General features: G+C 57.3%; 1 protein-coding gene across 2 annotated transcripts; it reads right to left on the minus strand.

Annotated features, from left to right (window-relative positions):
• Positions 1-1,550: 1,550 nt before the first annotated feature.
• Positions 1,551-21,044, minus strand: Pold1 (DNA polymerase delta 1, catalytic subunit). 2 transcript variants are annotated; one of them, XM_026406262.2, is made up of 27 exons: positions 20,959-21,044; positions 14,362-14,549; positions 13,950-14,060; positions 13,206-13,352; positions 13,009-13,134; positions 12,773-12,941; positions 12,605-12,686; positions 12,410-12,539; positions 11,975-12,141; positions 11,652-11,756; positions 10,195-10,335; positions 10,005-10,115; positions 9,454-9,645; positions 9,281-9,369; positions 9,093-9,209; positions 8,819-8,932; positions 8,438-8,513; positions 5,384-5,479; positions 5,140-5,277; positions 4,121-4,296; positions 3,693-3,845; positions 3,482-3,584; positions 2,799-2,931; positions 2,604-2,717; positions 2,274-2,326; positions 2,107-2,204; positions 1,551-1,682 (listed from the first exon to the last, which is right to left on the minus strand). In XM_026406262.2, the coding sequence occupies exons 2-27, from the start codon at positions 14,546-14,548 to the stop codon at positions 1,577-1,579; spliced, it is 3,234 nt and encodes a 1,077-aa protein (XP_026262047.2). In that variant the 5' UTR covers position 14,549; positions 20,959-21,044; the 3' UTR covers positions 1,551-1,576. The 2 variants fall into 2 exon arrangements, with proteins under 2 accessions (XP_026262047.2, XP_026262046.2); XM_026406261.2 differs by having other exon boundaries at positions 8,366-8,513.
• Between the last annotated feature and the right edge of the window lie 267 nt (positions 21,045-21,311).

Below are 21,311 nucleotides of genomic sequence, written 5' to 3' on the forward strand. Positions count from 1 at the left end.
AGAGGAGGTTGGGCACCAGCAGGTGGGGGTGGCCAGGGCCTTAGCGGGCAAGTCTGGCAAATGGGTCCGACTTGGACCAGGGAGAAATGTCTGGGCAGAGGGAGGGAGAGGGAACCAGGTGAGGGGGAGGGGAAGTGGGAAGAGGAGGAAGGCATGGAAAGAGACTCCTGCCCAGGGACAAGATATTTCTTGGCCCCAGGAATGTAGATAGGGTGGTGGGGACCGACCAAAGGAGAGAAGCGGGGCGGGGGGGGGGGGGGGAAGAACTGAAGGGAGGAAACAAGAGGAAGCAAGAGGCGCAGAGCAGAGAAACAGAACAGACACGGCAGGGAGGCCCGGATACAGACACAGGACCACCTGGGAGAGGACATGGCGCGAGAGGAGAGCAGCAAGTGTCCTCAGATGCCACTTCTGGGGACCTGGAGAAGCAGGCTTGGGAAGAAGGGAGGGAAGTCTGTGGTGAAAGAATCAGGGCCAAGGCAGCGTGGACCCCGGTGCCATCCACCTGGTCCTGGGCGGGGCAGGCGTCCATGAGGATGAGGCCTGGAGGAGGGGCCCAGGGGATGGCGCAGGATGGGGGGTCCCCATGTGGGCTTAGGGGGACCCACTTACTGTGCAGCCTCCAGGGCGAGCATGTTGGTGCCGGGCAGCTGGACTTGCTGTGGGCGGCAGCTGCCACCCCTATATATACCTTGGCCCAGCCCTCAGGGGAGGGGCGGAGCACTGGGCACGCCCCAAAAATCCCCTTGGGGAGGGGTCAGGGGAAGGGGCTGGATTGCACAATGCATTTGGTCATGTGGTGGGAAGGGCAGACCCACAGGCCGTCTGGATTTGGGGATCCCCATTTTGGGGGGCTGGCTCTGGGTGGTAGAGATGGGATAACTGGATTTGGTGGGGTGATGGAAAAAGGAACAGACGTGGCTGTGGTCAGTGAGGAGAGATCAGGACAGGGGGCTGTGGACCGTGGTGGACTCAAATCTCAGGAGCAGAGTGCCAGGGGCCAGCCACCACAGGATAGGGTGACAAGAGGCAGCTGGAGCAGGACAGCACAAGCACCAGGGGCTGTGGAGACAGCTCTGAGGGCACAAGGGGATCTCACAGACACTGCCTGGGGGGACTCAAGCTGGAACCGACCATTAGGACCCCACAGTGGAAACATCTGTGGGTGTGACATGGCAGGGGTGTCCCCTTGGTGGAGCCAGGGAGTGGAACCCTCTTGTCAGGGGCTGCCCCAGGGACCGGAGGAAACAGGTCAGCACCTGGCAGGAGGGGTGGACACCCAGCCCCCAGGGAGGGGCAGGCTGGGGCCAGACACCTGGCCCCCTGAGCAGAGAGCCTGGCAGAGATGCCCACCCAGAGGCGGAGGGGCACCGGAGGCAGGCGGGGCCCCACAGGCCTGGCAGTGGGAATGGGTGGACCCTCAGGGTCTCACCTGTGGGTGAGGAGACCCAACTGGGGCCTCCAGGGTCCCAGGGAGCCAGGGCTCATGAAATTAGACCTCGTTCCCCCAGAGACCACAAAGAACCACAAAGGAAAAGGCCTTAATTTTATTAACGCCCCGCGGGGGGCCTCCAGGTCACCAGGCCTCAGGGCCAGGGGGGCCAAAGCGCCTCAGCAGCTGCTCCTGATCCTCCAAGTCCTTCCGCACCTTCTTGCGCATGTAGAAGATGGGGCAGTCCCGGCTGCGGAGGTGGGTGCGGTCAGCTGGGTGGCCCGGCCAGAACCCTGCCCAGGATTGGGGCGGGGGTGGGGGACACAGGCAACCACCCCAGGGCTGTTCCCAGGACTTTGGCCCCCGCCTGCTGCCCCCTTCCTCTGGGGGCTGTTTGCTCAGTGGCACAGGGGGAGCCGATAACAGCGGGTGCCTGGCAAGGCTTGGGTGGCTGTATATCACCTGTCACCTGGCGTGGGAACCCACCCCGCCCATTTGTTCCCTGGGGAAAGCCCAGCCCCAACCTGGGGGAGGGAGGTGGATTGGGAAGATGGCCATTTCCAGGGGCCAGCACCGGGACCCTGTCCCACTAAGGCCCAGAGGCGATGTAGTGACAGGGAGTCGGGAGTTTGGTCCCTGTGCCACAGGCTGGGAGCAGAGGGCCGAGTGCACACCTGGTGCAGATGACGTCCTCGTGCAGGCTGCCCTGACAGCGCTGGCACTGGGTCCAGAGGCGTGAGAAGCGCTCCTCCAGGGCGTTCAGGTGGGACACCTGGGGATGGCAGGGGCTGAGTAGGGCAGCCCAGCCCCTCTGCTCCCGCCCCCAGGCTCTGTCCCTTACCTCTTTCTGATACAGCTCTGACTCCCTGGATTGGCAGAATTTGCACACGGCTCCTGGTGGGGGGGTTGGGTCAGCACAGGGGTGCTGGCACTGAGCCAGGGCCCAGGCCACCCCATTCCTGTCCCTTCCCCACCCGCTGCCCATCCCGGTTTGTGAAAGTCCCCGGAGGCTGGAGAACAACGGAAGGAGTGTGTGGGGAAAACTCCCCTGGGGAACTCCCAGGGTGCGGGTGAGGACCCTCGGGTGGGGGGTGCAGGCAGAGGGGAGCCCCCGACTCAGGGCCAAGGTGTGTTGACCACCTTGCATCAATGACAGGGGCTGGGGTCTCACCCTGGTGGTTGAGCACCGTGCGGCAGCCGATGCAGCAGCTGCGGCGCTGGGCGAAGGCCAGGAGCCCGCCCACCTTGCCCGTGAGCACCGTCTTGCAGCGCGTGTGGTCACCCCCTGTGGGAGGGGAGGTCGTGAGGCGAGGTCAGGCAGCTGTGCCCGTTGGTGCCTTCCACTTCCCAAGCCCCTGGCTCTTACGCAGTAGCACCGCCTCTGCGCGGCCCTCGCCCAGGATGGGCTCGAAGATGCGCAGGAGGGGCTTGGCCAGCTGCTGCTCCAGGTAGTACTGCGTGTCGATGGGCAGGCTGTGCTCCAGCACGAACAGGGGGTCCTGCGGGAGGCCACATGGCAGCGTGTGGGCCCCTGAGGGCTCATCTGGTTAGGGGGCAGTGGCGAGGGGCACCACCCTGGAGGCGTAGTGAGGCTGAGCAGGACTGGAATGGGGTCAGAAGTCACAGAAGAGGCCTGCTCTGTGAACCCATGCTGGAAGCCACAGGTGGGGGCCCTCTGGTCACCAAGGAAGTGCCAGAGTTCAGGGGAGGAGGCAAAGCTGTGGAAGGGGTCACAGGAGTCAGAGGCCATGGGCTGAAAGCTGGGTCAGCACACTTCTTTGTGGGAAGCGGGTGGTGATGAATTAAGGGAGTCAGAAACTGCGGAGGAGCCAGCCAGGAGCGCAGGGGACCCCTTTCTGCAGGAGGCAGGGGAGGGGCAGGATGACCAGGCACACTGCAGCGCCTGAGTCACTGGGAGCAAAGCCTCCTGGAACTGTGTCCCAGGGGTGTATGGGGGTGTTCTCAGGGCCCACGGGGCCCGCCCATCTTGGAAAGCAGAAGTGAGAGCCGCAGAGCCGGGAGGCAGCAGGCAGCCCAGGTGGGCCTGACCTCGGACTTCATGTAGGCAGCCACGCCCTTGGCAGCTCCGATGATCACATAGGGGACACGGTCGCCCAGGCTGGGTGCACTCCCGGGGTCGCGCTTCCTCATCCTGTGGGGAGACCAAGGTGGCGGGTGGGTGAGGGTGGGGGGTGTGCAGGAAGTGGTGGGCCCAGCTGGCAGGAGGGGCTATTTCTGGACGCCCAGCCACCCCGCAGACCTCTCGGCCAGCTCCACGTGGGCCTGCTTGCCGGCGTAGTCGGCTGCGGCACGGGTCAGCTCCTTGGTGATGACCAACTGGGAGATGTCGATGCGGTTACACAGCAGGTCTGAGATGACGTCCTTCGCGTGGGCCACGGCGCCCTCGGGGTCTCTGGGGGTAGGGTGGGCCAGACAGGCAGGTGTCACCAGTGGCAGGTTCAGACTGGAGCCAGTGAAGGCACCAGGATGGGCTCTGTGGGCTGAGACTCAGGGCAGGGAGGGGCCAGACCAGAGACGGCGAGTGGCAAGGCAGGTGTCACTCAGCTGTGCAAGCCTGTGCACCGGAAGAGAGCTGAGCCCGACACTCAGGTTCCCAGGGGACAGGAGGACAGGGAGCTGGAACCTCGGGTCTAAGGGAGGAGGCTGGGGTCTGGGTAGTCCACATACCTGTCCACAAGCAAGCGGCGCAGTGAGGCAGTGACCAGGTTGGCCACGAGGGGGCAGTTGTCCCTGCGCACAGCCTCCAGGCCCTTGCAGTCCATGCGGTCATGGGCATCTGGGCCGGAAGAGAAGAGCAGGCCAGCGTAGCGCTTCTTGCTGATAAGCAGGTAGGGGAAGTAGACCTGGGAGAGACCCATGGCAGAGACCCCTGAGACTGGAGACGCCCACAGTTCTGAGGCTCCTCCCAGAAAAAGGACAGGCAGGGCAGGGCCTGAGGCACAGGCTCCAGGAAGCCAGAGCCCGATGCGGTGGAGCCCAGGGTTGATTCTGAGCACCCTCAACATCCCAGAAACCCCCAATGTGAAACAGGGGGATAGGTCGAGAGGTGGCCCCTGAAACACGGGATCCAAGCGAAGGTACAACAAGGTGTCCCCTCAAAGGGAGAAGAGACCAAGTCCAGATGACAGAGTCCCTCTCAACAAGAAGCCCCGTATTAGTCAGTGTTTGAGCCATGGGGGAAACGACAGTGTGAAGACTCCAAGTCACACCGTAGGTGCACCCTGGAGCTGGGGACACCAGACAGTGGTACAGACACAGGTGGACCTCCCAAGGACCACCACTATATCTGACAGATACTGGGAATCCCCCAAATCAGGTACACTGTGACAAGATTTTTTTTGCTTTTGTAGTAATTGGATGGAACCCAGGGCCTTACACCCTACCGCCAAGCCACACCCCTAGCCCATGACCAGGTTTTCAACACACGAATGCTATACTGTATAACAAAGGCCCAGGCCTGGCAGGTTCCAAAGCTCAGACCCACATTCAGGAGAAACCAGGTAGCAAAGCACTCGATACTGGGTTTATGGTATGTGGAACAGTCTGATGAGGTTCCCTAAGACAAGAGGCCTGAGCAGCACCAGGGCACACCAAGCTGTGCACTCTTAGCTTTGTAGGCACCCTGAGAATCAGAGATGCTGAGCCTGGCAAAACCCACTGAGTGGAGTGCAGGGGGTTCCATGTACCTTCTCAAACTCGAGCCGGATGGGTGGTGGGAAGTGACCGGATACCCAGTTTGCAGCCTCCCGTCCCAGGGCCATAGCCTCAGCCACAGAGGAGACACCGAATCGGCACATGACTGAGTCAGTGTCACCATACACCACCTGGGAAAAGGTGAGAGGGAGGATGCTTTCTGCCAACCAGGGTCCGGGCCCAGCTCCCCCGAAGCCCACCTGCCCCCAGGTGTGGGTGGGCAGGCCAGTTCCTGACCTTGGCATCTGAACTGTAACCATTCTCCACCGTGTACTTGGACTCAACCAGTTGCTTGGTTTTCTCAATCATCTGACGCCCAAATCCAGTGACGCTCTGTGGGGTACAGAACCAGGCAGATGAAGGCCCAGAAGCTACATGCAATGGACACTGGTTGGAAAGGGATCCTGCCTCTGCCATTTCCCAGAGGCGTGGGCTTGGGTGAGCCCCTCTGATTCCCTGAGCCTTGGTTTCCAAATCTGCAACCTGGGTTACTACAATGTCCCTCAACAATATGCTAGAAATACTTGGGCTCCCCAGTTCAGAGTTCTGGGCATGGACAGGAACTGACTATGCCCAAGGACAGACAGAAAGGCTGGAATCTGAAGAGGTTACAACTCAGTGCTGATACTGCCAGCCACCTCCTGAAAGCCAGCAGTGTCACCCCCCTGTGCATGCTGTCATATGCTGTCAGGGCACCCCAAGCTATGCATTCTTAGCTTTGTAGGCACCCTGAGAATCAGAGATGCTGAGCTTGGCAAAACCCCCCATTGGCATCTCACATCAGGCAACGACCTTTCCAGCTGTCTTATTTACAGACCCCTGAGACTGGGAATTGGGGGACCAAGGAGAGAGGATTTTTTTGTTTTTGTTTGTGTGGATCCAATCAGATAATTTTTTCCTCCCAAGTAGCTTACAGGTGTGTACCAATGTGCTGTCAACCTGCATCTTTTTTAAAATATCTACTTTTAATACTTACTTTAATATTTTTTATTTTAGTATTTATTGTATTTTAATATTTATTATAAATAAAATATACTTTTTAAATTTTTATGTGGTGCTGAGGATCGAACCCAGGGCCTTGCACATGCTAGGTAAATGCTCTACTATTGAGCCACAACCCCAGCCTTGCATCTTTTAATTAGAGCATTTAATCCATTTATACTTAGTGTAATTACTTACGTATTTATACTTAAAGCTGCAATTACACCATTTGCCTGTTATTTGTTCTATCTGCTCCATGTTCCTTTCCTCCCCCCCCATCTTTTTTTGGGGTGACTTACTACTTTATTGTTATTCTATCCCCTGCCCTTATGTGCTTGAGACAAAAGAGTCCAGGGCTGGGGCTAGGGCTCGGCAGTAGTGCACTTGCCTGGCATGTATGAGGCACTGGGTTTGATTTTCAGCGCCACATATAAATAAATAAAGGTCTATCAACAACTAAAAAAAAAAAAAAAAAAGCCAAAGAGAGTGAAGGAGGTGAGAGAAAAGACAGAGACAGGGTCAGTGACAGGCAGCTGAGGAAGGCTGGTGTCCTCCTCTCTGCTTTGGGATGCAGCTTGTTGTCCCAACACTCACCCCTTCCCACCAGGGAGGCACCTGGGGATTGAAAGGCCAAAGAGGGAGCAGGGGTGGCACGGAGTAAGGGGGTCACGGACCAAGGGAAGGTCTTGCTCTGGCTTGGCCCTGGGAGAGGACCTCCAAGTACTTGGATTGTCCTGCCTGTTAAGAGTGCCTTTGTTCACATGAGACCTTCAGCCACACCAGGCAGTTCATAAAACAAGGCCTTGGTCAGGGTCTTGGGCCACCCAGTGTGACTTCAGGGTAGGAAAACCTGGAGACTGAAGAATAACTAAGGTCAGTCACAGGGGTGGCTTCAGCCTATAGGAGTGACCCCTGTAAAACTCCTGGACACCAAGGCTCTGGTGAACCTCCCTGGTTGAATGCTCCATGAGTTGTCACATGCCACTGCTGGGAGGACAGCTATGCTCCATGCTTGGTCCCTCCCAGGTCCTATCCCACAAACCACCTTCCCTAGCTGGTTTTACAATGTAGCCTTTTGCTATATTAAATCACAACCCTAAGTAAACAACCATTCTGAGTGGGAGTACTTCCAACCAGTCAGTGAATCTTCCAGCCAGTAGTCTTGGGGGCCCCAAAACTGCAGATGGGCAGCAGTGTGCTCAGGCTCCCCGACCTGGGTTCCTCTGGCCAGCATTCCCACCAAGCCTTCCCTTCAACCCTATGAAGCCTCACGGGCTGCCAGGGACAGAGGGAGGTCCTCATGGCCAGAGACAACCAAGAGAGGAAAACGTCATCCAGAATGTGCTACAGTCCCCAAAGCCCAGGGAGGGTCCCTTCTGGGGCTCTCTTGGGCAGACTCCAGCTTGGCAGACTCAGGCCCTCTGAGGTGTCCCTGAGAATGTTCTGTCCGAGCAGCAGCGCTGCCTTGGTCAGCAGCCAGGCTGGGCTGCTGAGGGAGACAGGGCTTCTCAGCCGTGATCCTGCTCAGAGCTGGCGTTGGTTAAGCCTCATCACTGGGGTCTTCACAGTCAGCGCAGAGGAAGACCTGTGCCTGGTCTGACTGTGACTGAGGTCAAGTGGCCCCGCTGAGGACACAGCAAATCCAGTCTGGCTAGCTGCTGCGTATCCCCCAGCCTTCCCCCAGTCCCTGAGCAGACATGGCCCTGTCCCCCCATCAGGAAAGCAATCTGCCCTACTCCCTCTCCCCCTGCAGAGACCGGGGAAGTGGGCTGATGGGTAGACTGTGGGGGCAGTGGGTTCTGTCAGGTGATCCTGTGGCACCTGGAGAAAATGGGCAAAGCTGCTTCCCTCCCTCAGGTCACCTGGCTTCCAGCTGGGCATCCTGTGTGCCCCTGCCTGGCCTCATATCCCTCTGCAGAGCCCTCAGCACCATGCATCCTAAACATTTCATCGTGGTCCACATCCCCACGAGGCTCACTGAACTGCATAGAACAGAAGCCCTCATGTTTTGCTACTGTCTGTCCTTCAAGGCACAGAGCAGAGCCCAGCTCCCAGCACATGCTCGACAGGAACCAGCTGCTCAAGCCACACTGGTCCCGTCTCCAAAGACCAGCAGATGGGGCAAGTAGACCCTCCAAAGGCCAGCAGATGGGGCAAGTGGACCCCACAGAGCTCTGCTTTCCCTCTGCAGCGCCCACCTGCCACCCGCTCCTGTCTGCCAGGGGCCTAAAGGCTCACCTGTGAGATCTCCAAGCATGGTAGCTTGCCCACCTGGGCACCGGTGAAGCCATATACGGAGTTGGCGCTCACCTTCAGCGCCAGCTGCCGCCCATCAAGGACCTGCCGCCGCAGGGGATCTGTCTCCTGGGCCAACTCTGCCTTGGCCCTAGGAGAGGACAGGGTTGAAGGCTATTCAGGTAGTGCCCCAGGTCTCGGGGGGAGATCAGAGGCCTAGCGAGGGCCCCAGGCCTGCACACTGTTCAGGGTGCCTTTCTTATGGGGGTGCCATGTACTGCAGAGGAGCCTGACCCACAGGCAAAGGGTCCTGCCTGGAGATGGTGCATGCACAGCCACAGATGACTGCAGACAGGCCATCCTGTGGGGAGGGGTGAGGCAGTGAGGAGCAGGGATTGCTGAACTCCCCTTGCAAGTCTGAACTCTGAGCAAGGGTGGGAGGGCTGGGGAGACCACCTCTTCCGGGCACTGAGCAGGTTCTCCAGGATCTGAGGCAACAGCCCCTTGCGCACAGATGTCTTCACAAACTCGTCCCCAGTGGGTGTCCTGATGAACTGGTCTGCGGTCAGGCTGGTGGGAAGACAGTGCCTCAGGCTCTCAAGATCCGCCAGCTCTTGTGGTTCCCTTTCCCTGTCCACAACTACCGGGCCTGCCTGTCTCCCCCACAGACTGACCCCTAAGGCAGGGCCCAGGCCACCTGGGCAGATACGTGCTGAATGTGGGGCCATACCCCAGTTTCTGGGCAGCCCCGGGCCGCAGAAGTGTGGTGTAGCACAGGTTGTGGGCCATCATAATGGACGGGTACAGCGAGGAGAAGTCCAGGGTAGCGATGGGAACATCGTAGTACCTGAGTGGCCACAGGAGAGGTCAGGGCCAGGAGCCTCCATTTTGTGCCCTCCCCTGGTCTTGGAGCCTCACCCTTTGAGGGGCTCGATGACTGTGGCTCCCGTGTAGTCCTCGCCACCCTCCGTTTTCACCACGGGCATCAGCAGCCCCTCACGCATGGCCTGGGGAGAGACTGGGTGAGTGACCACCATGGGTGCACCTGGCAGGGCCCCTCAGCAGAGATGGGCCTGCCCTAAGCCACTGACCTGCCGCAACAGCTGGGACACGACCTTGACCTGCTGGCCACGGCTAAGCAGGTAACTGAGGGGCACACCGGTGACTCTCGCCATCTCCACAGTGTTCACCAGCACCATGAGCCGCTCGAGCAGCCGCAGAGGCAGGAAGGCGTCCTTGAGGCAGTAGACGGCCAGGCGGCGGCGGGTCTGGTCGTTCCCGTTCTGGGGTCAGCACCACCGGGTCGGGTCAGGGGCAGTGTGGCAGATGGAGCCAGGGGAGGATAGTGCATGGTGGCTGGGGTGGTGGGGTGGAGTGAGGGGGTGTGGGGAGTCACAGGATCTGAGGGAGGGGCAGCCTGAGGAGCTGGCATGAACGAGATCAGGGCAGGAGTGGAGCAGACCAAAGGATCCAATGACATAGATCATGGGAGTGGGAAAGACCAGGGGAAGGTGAATGGCAGGCCGAGGCCAGAGTGGATGGGCAAAATCAGAGGTTGGGCCAGAGGTCCAGGTGAGACCAGAAGTCAGCGGGGTGGACGAGGCCAGGGCAGGCCTGGTGGAGGGTGGAGTGGGACGGGCACCTGTAGGTCGGTGATGATGCTGTGCTGCACATCCTCCTTCTGCTCACCCAGGAAGTGGAAGCTCACAGCGTTGAGTGTGTAAGAGCGGAGCTTATACTCCCGAAGCAGCACCTGGGGTGGGCAAGCACGGCTTGGGCGCAGGTCTGGGCAGTGGTGTCCTGAGCCTAGGACCTGCCTAGCTAGGCCATACCTGCAGCATGTCCATCTGCACACGGCCTACCATGCTGACCACCTTGCTCTCTCGCCGGCCCATCTGCTTTGACTGGAATGATGAGTCCCGGATGTTGGAGCGGAGTCCGGCCACGCGGCCCAGGAAAGGGAAGGCCTGCACCTGTAAGGGTGGATGACGGCCACACAGCCAGGATGACATCCCAGTGGGGGGCAGGTTAGCCCCTGCCCAGGGCCCAGGCCCTCCCAGGCACAGCAGATGGAGACTAGCCACAACCCTACACATGATGTGAGGTGCTGGGAGCAGGGGCAGCTCTTGGTGCAGACTCAAGGGCTGGGGGGATTGAAGGTGGGAAGGACACAAGGATGGGGGAGCTGTGGCTGGGCTGACATGGACAGCAGGGTCCTGATGGGCAATGGGCAGGGAGTTGCCCAGGGCTGCACCAGTTGGGGAGAAGGGATCTCTGGGGGATTCTGACTGCTCTGGGGGAGTGGGCGGGGCCTGGGGGCAGCCAGCAGGGGGCAAGGCAGGAGGCAGCCTGGAGAGCCCAGCTGGAGAGGTGGAATGAGCAGGGATGGAGAGGGGTTCTCTCAAGCTGCTGGGGCACACATGGAGAAGACTGAGGCACTGAGGGAGCACGGAGAGCAGCGGCCTGGCTGCCAAGGCCAGGGTCAGGGCTAGACTTGCTGGTCTGGCTGGGGGCCCCTGAGTCTGTTCTGTTGTGTTTTCATTACCAATTGGCCAAACATACAGGAAAAGTAAAAAGGAACACATTACACCTCATTAAAGGTTAGTTACGTCCCCCTAAAAGCCCTAACCTCCAGTGCTTCAGAACATGATCTCATTTGGAAACACAAATCTGCAAATGGATTAAGATGAGGTCCTCAGAGGGGACCTTAATCCAATTTGACCACGTCCTTTGAAAAGGGCAAATGTACACCCAGAGACACACAGAGGAAGGGCGATGTGCAGATCCAGGGAGGAGCAGGCCCCCTGCAAGCTGAGGCCTGGGGAGATGCTTCCTCTGGCCCCAGAGGGACCAGCCCCCTCCCCACCTCACGCCTTGGTCTTCAAGCTCTGGAACCTCAGGGTGATCCCTTTCGGTGGCTTCGAGCCACCCAGCCTAAGAGTCTTCATCCCAGCAGCTAGGACACAGGGCTTTCACACCGCATCTACAGCCCCATCTGACTCAACAGCATCTGGCCTTGCATGGACTTGGTACACTCCCCCTTTCCTTCCTATTATTCCTTTGCTCCCCTTATTCTTTTTCTTCTTCCCTGTTAACATGTTTGGCTCCTGAGCCCCTGCCTGCTGCTCTCTGCAGCTTGGAACAGCGGCCAATTCCTTGCTTATCTTCAACACTCGCCTTGCCCTGGCCTGAAGCCTCAGTAGCCTCTTTGAGCAGGGCAGGGCCAGGCCCAGCATGTCCTGAATCACTGGGGGTGACAGGCTGCAGGTATACAGGGCAAGGCCCTCACCTTGAGGGTTTGGGCCCGGGAGATGAGGTAGGGGAGGTCGAAGTTCTGAATGTTGTAGCCAGTGATGACATCGGGGTCCACGGCACGGACGAATGCAGACCAGGCCTGGAGCAGAAGCACAAGGGGTAAGCTTCAAATGCACTGCTCCCAGAATATTTCAGAAGACCCCCGGCACTTCTGAAAACATCACAGAACCCAGAGGAGAAGTATTTAGACCAAGCATGCAAACTTCAGAACACAGCTGTCTCCATGCCCAGGGGCTTATCCACCACAGCCTGGGATGGGGGTGCTGAGGAAGTATCAGGGCACAAAATGAGAGCCACCTGGAGAAGCTCCTCTTCCTGCTCGTAGCTCTGCACCTTGGCACCCAGGATAGGAGCACAGGGCCGCAGGGTGAGCGCCAGACGCAGGAAGGGCTCTGGCTCACCCCAGCGCAGGCCCAGAGAGCAAATCTGGATCACGGGGTCCCGCTCAGGCTCAGGGAAGATGCCTGAGGAAAGACGAGAGGGAAGAGGGGATGCAGGGGACTGGACTCCTGCCTCTCCTCCCAACACAAAGAGGGTGCTGCACCTCCACATTTCCCCCAGAACATCCACACCTCTGTCCCCAAGGCCTGCAAGGTTCATGCACTTCCCCCACCCCTGCTCACTCCACGCCAACCACACTGGCTGGCAAAGTCCTGCTCCACCCTCCACCGGTCAGAGCTTGGCACACCACTGACATCCAGATGGGTGAGGAGCCAAGCCCTGGGGACAGACCTTTGCGACCAGCACACTCAATGTCGAAGCTGAGCACACGCAGGGGTGCAATGCGCTGCCATGGCCCTTCTGGGGGGTGACTGACCACATCTGACCATAGCACATCTACCTCCAGCTGACACAGTGTAACCTGTGGGGTGGGGAATGTCAGTGGCAGCAGGGTCCTGGCTTCCTCTCCCCCGGGGAGCCACGTACCTTCTCCTCTGGCCTCAGGATGTATTTCCCAGCTGGGAGTTCCAGCCAGTTGCAGCCAACGATGTCCGCATCCACCATGAACCTAGAGGGGACGGCGGGTCAGTGGGCAGAGGCCGGCTGAGGGCGTGTGGGAGTGAGACTGGGGGCAGAGGGAGACAGGAGCACTACCGGATCTCAAAGTCCACGTTGGCCTCATAGGGCGCAAAGCTGGGGGTGCCGAAGCCTGCCACCCGGATGCCCTGTTCCAGAAGGCGACGGGCAGGAGCCACAAGGCGGGGCAGCGCCAAGGTGATGCGCAGGAATGGAGATGGGCCATGGCCATGGTACCCGAACATGCCTGGGGAAAGAGGAGGCTGGGACCAGTCCCTGGCCCCAACACCCCCTGGTCCCCAGGTGACACTCACTTTCTCGAGAACACAGCTCCACGGCCAGCACGGCAGGCCCTGTGAGCTCCTTGCCCCCACGCTGGTCCCGGCTGATGGCTGCATTCAGCTCCTTCTGTAGGTCACCCAGGTGCTCGGCTCCAAAACCTGGTGTGGGGAGTCCAGTCAGAGGGGCCTCAAGACCAGCAGTGGAGATTCCCGGGTCAGGGGCCACTCACCAGGGGGTGCTGGGGTGTAGAAGTAGGGTGCGAAGCCGTGGACATGGCAGCAGACAGAGAAACCCTCATCCGTGACCCCAAAGGCGCGGAGCACTGGCACAGTACCACGGGGCGGCACAGGCCGCCCTGGCAGGGGACGCGCTGGGCCTGGGGGTCACAGGGTAGGGAGGGTCCCTCAGGTTCCTCAAAGGTCTCTTCCCCAGATCCACACCTACAGCCTGTGTGCCCCACATGCCTGCTCTCCTGCCCACTTGCCCTTGGCAGCCCCCACCCCAGCACCATTCTCTGTCAATGTTGGAAGAGGCCCCGCCTTGGAACCACAGCACAGAGGACATTGCTTGTAAAGAGCAAAACTGACCACTGGGGCCTAGGTGCAATGTCATGAGCACTAACGCATGGGTGGACACGGGATGCGGGCCAGTTCCATGCTACAAGCAGTTCCTTTGGGCTGCCGCTGTCATCCCCCTGGCCATGGTAGCCCCTTGATCTATCATTAAGACCATACATATAAATGGAACCAGCCAGGACAGAACGTCTTGTTGGTCTCTTGCGATGGGCACAATGAGAGTACATGCCCCTCCTCACCTTCTCCTCCTGGCAGCACTCCTGCCAGCTGCCCCATCCCTCCCTCCCTCCCACCACCAGGTCACTGTGATGGGGACTGCCTGGGTCCACAGGTTGTGGCTGCCAGAGGGGCAGAGCCAGGGCCCCTTCCCATAGGCTACTTCTGCTCCCCCAACTCACCCACATAATGGTCAATCTCCAGTTGCTGGAAGATGAGGGGCTCTGTTTGAGGGTCCAGGGGAGGTGGGGCAGGCCGCACCCAGCGGGAATCTATGGCTTCAGAGAACTGCCCTGGATGGGGGTGGGGAAGCAGGGTTTGATGGTCTGCCCTTGGAAAGAAGTGCCTACCCCCCAGGCCAGCCCTTGGTTCCTCAATGGCCCAGTTCATAGGGTGTCAGGTGGAGGTGGGGATCTGAGTCAGGAGAAGAGACTGGGGTCGAGGGTCAGAGTCAGAGTGGAAGCTGCAGCCACGAATGATGATCGTGATGTGGGGTCAGAGGTCACCCCTTTCGAGGGCCCCAGGCGAGCCCGAGGTCAGTTCTGTGGCTGAGTCCAGAAGCAAGACTGCAGGGGCTCCCACTCCAAGCCTCACCACCCGCGGCCCCCTCTAGGGCCGGCTGCAGCTCCTCCTCCTCCTGTTCTGCCTCCATCTCCTCCAGCAGTGCCAGGTTCTCTTCAAACTGGGATGGTGGAGGCGCCTCCTCCTCATCCCAGAGTCCCCTACGGGCCCGCTTCGGGGGCACCCCAGGACCCAGGCCTGACTGCCGCTTGCCATCCATCCTGCCGAGAAGGGGGCGCTCGGTGGGTTTCTGACCAGACCCTCCTCCCGCTATCTTCTCCCCGCCTCCCAACCCCTACCCTGACCATGAGTCCTCTAGTACTTGGAGTGGCCAGGAGTAACCCAACTCCATCCCACACTGCAGACACTCAAGTACTTCTTCAGGCACCCCTTCTACCCCACCCATTTAACCCCTTCCTCACCCGCTCCAGCCCCCACATCCCCTTCGCTGTTTACCGGAGCCCAATCTCCCTGTCCCCCATCAGGAGCCTTAGCTTATCCCTTAATTTCCGAGAAGCCCCTGTCCCTGATGCCCTCCCTACCCACCATCCCACATGCCTTTCAGGTGAACAAGGAGCCTGTAGCTGTGCTCAGTGCCAGGAAGGGCTGAAGCACATCTGACCATGTCCCTTCCCTGCCTGAGGTTCACACAAACACAGGACACCACACTGTGGCTGATTCCTGCTGTGATTCACGGCCAAATTCCCCCTTTCCAGGTGAGGCAGTTTCGCCCACAGTACCCTGTGCCCTTCCCCCAGAGGCTCCATGCTCCTGTGTGAGAAAGCTCGCCTGTCACTCTCCAGCTCCCTCTGCAGCATGCACCCGCCACACCATTCCCTCTCCCCTGCATTGGAGAGCTGGGTGCAGACACCACACCCCCGACACTTGAGCAAGCAGTTCTAATAAGCTCTAATAAGGACATTCCCTTAAACAAGCACAGTGCAAGGATCAGGTCAAAGAAACCTAACAGTGACTCAGGAAAGCAACCAAATAGTGTTTCTTAATTTCTTCAATTGTCCCCCAAGTGTTCTTTACAGCAACCCCCCCAACTCAGGAGCCTCATGGCGACTGCTCTTTATGTTTTTTGGTATTTTTTTTCTTTTCTTTTTTGTGCTACTGAGGTTGAACCAGGTCCGTTACCACTCTGAGACACCTAGCCCCACCCCTGTTCTCCGCAGTACTGGGGATTGAACTCAGTGAGCTCTGTCAGGAAGCTGCATCCCCAGCCCCCCCCTTTTTTATTTATTTACTTTGGGGAGTACTGGAGATTAAACTCAGGGGCACTCAATCTCAGAGCCACATCCCCAGCCCTATTTTATGTTATTTAGAGGCAGGGTGTCACTGAGTTGCTTAGTGCTTCACGGTTGCTGAGGCTGGCTCTGAACTCATGATCCTCCTGCCTCAGCCTCCTGAGCTGCCAGCCCTTTATTTTTGATTCTGAGAAAGAGTTTCACTAAGTTGCCCAGGTTGGCCTTGAACTTGTGATCCTCCTGCTTTAGAGCCCTGAATTGCTAGGGTTACAAGTGTACTCCCTTACTCTCAGCTTAGTCCAGACTTTATCAAAGAAACGCTGCAAGATGCTGAACTGCCAGAGGATCTGTGAGGGCAGGTGTGTGGGCGTGGCACACAGAGGAGCAGGTGACTGAGAAACACACAGGAGACAATCTCAAATACAAACTGTGTGGGTGGCGGTGTAGCTCAGGGACAGAGTGAGCTCACCACCAGCACTGCAAAGAACAAAACTCAACATGCTGCGGGAGAAGCCAGACACAGAGCGTGTGTGCTTGGGGAACAGGGACTGACAGGGTGTGGGACTTCTGAAAGTGACGGAATGTTCTGAAACTAGACAGAGGTGCTGGATGAACTACAGAGTGAATGTCATCAAACTGAAGAGTTGTTCACTTTACAAGGTTGATTTTATCTCAGTACCAGAGGAAAGTCCACACCATGTGATGCCGTTTACATGTAGAACAGACACACTGGTCTATGGTACTAGAAATCAGACTAGTGGCTGCTTCTAAGATGGGAGGGATTGACAAAGAAGGGGTACAAGAAAATTTCCTGGGATGACGGAAACATACTGTACATCAAACTGCACACCTGGGACCTGTGCATTTCACTAAGCGTAAATTACAGTTCAATTATAAATTACAAACATAAAGGTGATTCCATATCTTAGGATTTATGCTGCAGATATATTATCAAGTCTGAAAAAAAAACTGCATTTACAAGGTTATTTCCGGCAGCATTGTTTGAAATCCCAAAAGACTGGAAACCACCTAAATGCCCGCCCCTGGAGAACTGTCCAAATAAATTACATTAATTCTACTCCAAGGAATACTATGCAGCTCTATAAAGGGAGGAGGAAGCTCTCCAGTGCTGATAGGGAAGGTGCTCAAAGAAGTATTGTTCAGTAGACAAAGCAAGGTACAGAAAGTGAACTTTGACTTTCATGTTTTGCATTAAAAAAAAAAAAGATATCAAAGAAAAAAATGTTTGCCCTAATACTAGTCACTGAGTAACAATCAAACAAATCCCATGTGGAGGCTGGCCACAGCTGGTCTGGATCTTCAAAACTGTTGTTGCCATAAAAGAAAAAGAAAAATCCACCATGATGACAAAATGCCATGTGTGAGCCCAGATGTGACCCTGGAGTGAAAGATCAAAACCAGCTCTGAAGGATGTAACTGGGACAACTGGGATGATAGAATAAACCAGCTCACGTTAAACTGCCCAACTGTAGTAGCTATACCATATTTGTGCAGTGGACATCCCAGTTCCTGGGGCATCCCAGCTGGAGTTTTTGAAAGAAGAAACATCATAATCACAACTTTCAAATGATTCAGCAAAAAAGAAAGAAAGGAATACATGTCCAGGTGCTTAAAGCAAAACACCCCAGGTGGGGCTGGGGTTGTGTCTCAGCGGTAGATCGCTCGTCTAGCATGTGTGAGGCCCTGGGTTCCATCCTCAGCATCACATATAAATAAAGGTATCGTGTACAACTACAACTAAAAAAAACAACACCAGGCCTCGCTGATCATCAATGAACAGGCAGAGGGGAATGGTACCCTGCTCATGATACTCAATAGGAAACTTCTCTGCAGGTTTGAAACTTTTCAAAATAGTAAGCTGGTGGGGGGGGCGGGGGGGAACGACACAAAAAAGAGTAACACTGTTTAACAAGGGTATCACTGTTTAACAAGGTGGGTGGTAGAAAACATGTGTCCCTAATGCATCACTCTGGTAGTGCTGGTTTCCAGGGGCAGAATGGACAGATGGTTTTCTGAAGTGCTTTATTCAGATATTAATCCAGACACCATGCAACCCACCTGCAAGTACCTTCAGTGGTTGTGAGAGTATTTACAGATGTGCAACATCTCCACAATTCGATTTAGAACACTTTCCCCCCCACCAGGTGACAGACAGTGGCTTCAGCTATCACCCCCACTGAGCCGATGCGCCAGCCAGGGGGAACCACAAATCAACACTCTGTGGATCTGCCTCCTCTGGACATGTCCTGTACGGAGCCTTAGAACGTCCTTCTTCCACTTGACATTTGCAAGGTCCATCCTGTTCAGTGCTCAGCTCTTCCGTGCCTGTTTTCCCTCTGCATAGACGGACCACGCTTTCTTTTTCTACCACCACTGATAAGCACTAGGGAGGAAAGCCCCTCACCAGGGTCTACCCCTCTCCCCAGCGCCAGCTTGGGACAAGCCCCTGGCAAACACTGCTCTTCCCCTCTCCAGGCCCTTCAGTAGCACGTGCTCAAAGGCAACCAACCGCAGTGATCAAACACCACCAAGGCTCACTGGGGCAGAACTGAGTCTCCTCTCAGTGACCTCATCCCATCTCACAAACTTGACAACTGTTTTTTTTTTTTTTTTTAATTTTGTTTTTTTGAGGTGCCAGAGATGAAACCAGGCCCCCACATGCTAGGCAAGTGCTCTGCCGCTAACCACGCCCCCAGCCCTCTTGGGCAGCTGCAGACTCTCCCGACTTCTCCCCCATTGTGTCTCCACTGGGAGCTGAGAGCATGTCCTTCCAGGCACCCTGGACTCCACAGGTGAACAAGCTGCTCTCTGCACCCCATGGTCTCCCCCAATTCAGCAAATGGCATTTTCCATGAGGCCAAGACCTTGAAGCCACCTGGACTTTTCTCTCCCCCCAACACACACACACTCCGCTGCAAACCCTGCCCATCTGGCCATCTACCAGATCCAAGGCCAACCGCTCCTGGGCCTGGCAGCTCCCCCTGGACCGCAGGCCTCTTTTCTTTTGTGCACTCTGCTGTCTGCCTCCCTCTGCTGGAAGGTGAGCTCAGCGCAGGCAGAAAGGGCCAGTATGGCAGAGTTCCCCAGCAGCCCCTAAGGGTGTGTGGCACAGAGTGCTCTGGAGAAACAAGAGTGGATGAATGACCCCTCTGGGCCTCCCCCACCCGCCTGCCAGGGTATTCTCCACATGGCAGCCAGAGGATTCTGCACCACAGGCAGGACCATCCTCTCTCTCCGCTCAGACCCCACCTCCCACCCTCTCCCTCTGACTCAAGTGGCTCCAGCGACTAGGCTTGTGGCTTTGTAACCACCAGCTGCAGCCCAAGCTTAGGACCTGGCACAGGTGGTTCCCACCCAAGCTCTTCCCCAGGCGTCTGTCCCCTGGCCCCCCCTTCGCACCTCTGCTCCCGCTGCTTCTCAGCAACTCCTGCTAGCTGGGCAGCTGCCCTCCTGCCCGCCCCCCAACCCTCTCCTGCTGTTTTTTCTGGGTGGGACTTACTCTCTAGTGTACTGCACCCACCCATTCTCAGAGTTTTCAGAATGGTCCCAAGAGCGGTGACAAGAGCTTCGGGTAAGAGTTTGTAGGAAAAGCTCATCGTCAGGCTTCACCCAGACCTACAGAACCAGGACTTCTGTGGGGCTGTGTTTCGGTCATCTCGAGGAGTTTTAGCTTATGAGTTCCTTGAAAAGAGATCAGGGTCTTGCCCATGCCAGGGTCCCCAACATTACAGGTCACTTCAAGATGTGAGTGTAGTCTCCTACCAGGTGTCCCCAACTTTGATGAGTCTCCCCTGAGCCTCCAGATACTTAACGTGGCTCCCAAAGACCAGCACTGCCTCCCTCACCCCCAACTTCAGCACTTAGCACTGACTTCTTTTTCTTTTTCTGGGATACTAGAGATTGAACTCAGGGGCACTCAACCACTGAGGCACATCCCAGCCCTATTTTGTATTTTTTATTTTTATCTAGAGTTGCTTAGCACCTCACTTTTGCTGAGGCTGGATTTGATCCTCCTGCCTCAGCCTCCTGAGATGCTGGGCTTACAGGCAGCTCTGACTTTAGAGAGCTCACAGCACCCTGAACCGAGATCTCCGGCTCTTCCAACCAAACCGAATTATCACTGGCTCCCCAGTACCCTGCGAATGGTCTGCCCCAAGAGCAGGTGCTTGAAGGGCTGAAGAAGGTGCTGGCAGGAAAGGCCAGGCTTAGGAAAGGAACCTCTCTAAGGGACAGGAGAGGCCCAGGAGGAAGAAGTACAGGAAGGAGGGCGAAAGACAAGGTACAGATAGTGACATCATCTTTCCCTGCCTCCTCACTCTGCCAAGATCTGTCCTTGATGGCACAACAAAGCTGCTTCTCCCTCAGCCTTCCCATCTGGACTGCTGCTCAAACCACAAACCCAGGAGTCTTCCTGGGCTCATCTCTTCTTGCCCACATGGTCCATCTATTCTCTCTGCCTGTCCTGTAGGCCTCAGACCCCCACTGCACCCTTATCTCCTAGTTTGGCTCTCCTTCCACTCTTACTCCTGATACAATACAATCTCCAACTAGCAGCTGTTGAATTTTCCAAAATGCAGGCAGACCTTATTGTCCCATGCTCAAATCCTCCCATGGCTCCCCAGTGAACACAGAATAAAAGCTAAGCCTCAAACCAAGGCTTACAAGACCCTATAGGACCTAGTCCCCATCATGTTTCTGACTTCATCTACATTTTGTATCTCTCCTGTTTCCTCACTTTCGGCTACAAATACACCAAGCTCCTTTCTACTTCAGGGCCTTTGCACTTGCCAGTCCTTTGCCCAGATCTTTCCTTACCAGGCTGATTTATCTCAAACAGAACTTCCCGGTCAGGTTGATTCCGGGTCACTCTAGCTAGTGACGCCCCATCGTGATCACGTGAGCCTGTTTCATTTCTTCTCCTACAAAGCACCACACCTGAAAGCATGGCTTTACTATCACTTCTGTCTGTCGTCTGCCCTCCCCTGAGGCGAGGACCTTCTCAGACTTGGTGATGCTGCAGCCACTGCTCCTAAGATAGTGCTCTGAACGCAGTTCTATCAACTTCTAGCGAATACGGGACCACACCGTGCTCACACGTGCACCAACCAAACCCCCAGCGCCTCGCGGGCCGCGGCCCCAACTCGCGATGCGCCCCTCGCAGATTCCCTGCAGCCGCACAGTCCAGCGCCGCCTGGAAGACCACTGGCCCCTGCCCCGCTTCCTCGCGCCCCCGAGTCAAGGGGATCCCTCCCACCACCACGTCCCACGCCACCTGTTAGTACAACCCCTCAAGACTCTTCCCGGCTCCTCGAGACCCGCTCCCTGCCTGGCGGGGATCCACAGATCCCCTCTTACTTACCCGCTTCAAACAGCGTTTCCCGCCACAGCGTACGCCGCCGTGACCCCTGACTCCGGCGCGCGCAGGCCCAGAGCCGCCGCGCGCCGAGCCGGGCCACGCCCCTGACCGCTCAGCGCGGCCAAGGCCACGCCCAGCCAGGCAACGTTCCCCGCCCCTTTCCCCCAAGACGAGGCAAGCCACGCCCCTGGGCTCCCCTGGGGTGATGACTACCCCCGCCCCGTTGCAAATTCCCGACAACCCCACCCCTCATGACGTATAGGACCCGAGGCCACGCCCCTCCGGGCTGCGGCCCTCCCATCTCCCGGGGTCGGCCTGGCCAGATGCCCCGCTACCCACACTATCCCTTCGGGCGT

The sequence above is a fragment of the Urocitellus parryii genome, chromosome 15 (genome assembly GCF_045843805.1).
Source record: "Urocitellus parryii isolate mUroPar1 chromosome 15, mUroPar1.hap1, whole genome shotgun sequence".
NCBI lineage: Eukaryota > Metazoa > Chordata > Mammalia > Rodentia > Sciuridae > Urocitellus > Urocitellus parryii.

Excerpts from the sequence above, each read along its gene's own strand:
- Pold1 (XM_026406261.2), bottom strand. The coding sequence starts at position 14,548 with ATGGATGGCAAGCGGCAGTCAGGCCTGGGTCCTGGGGTGCCCCCGAAG. Across the intron at positions 3,585-3,692 it reads CACGTGGAGCTGGCCGAGAG|GATGAGGAAGCGCGACCCCG; the intron begins GTCTGCGGGGTG and ends GTCTCCCCACAG. Across the intron at positions 2,932-3,481 it reads CTGCCTACATGAAGTCCGAG|GACCCCCTGTTCGTGCTGGA; the intron begins GTCAGGCCCACC and ends GGCCTCCCGCAG.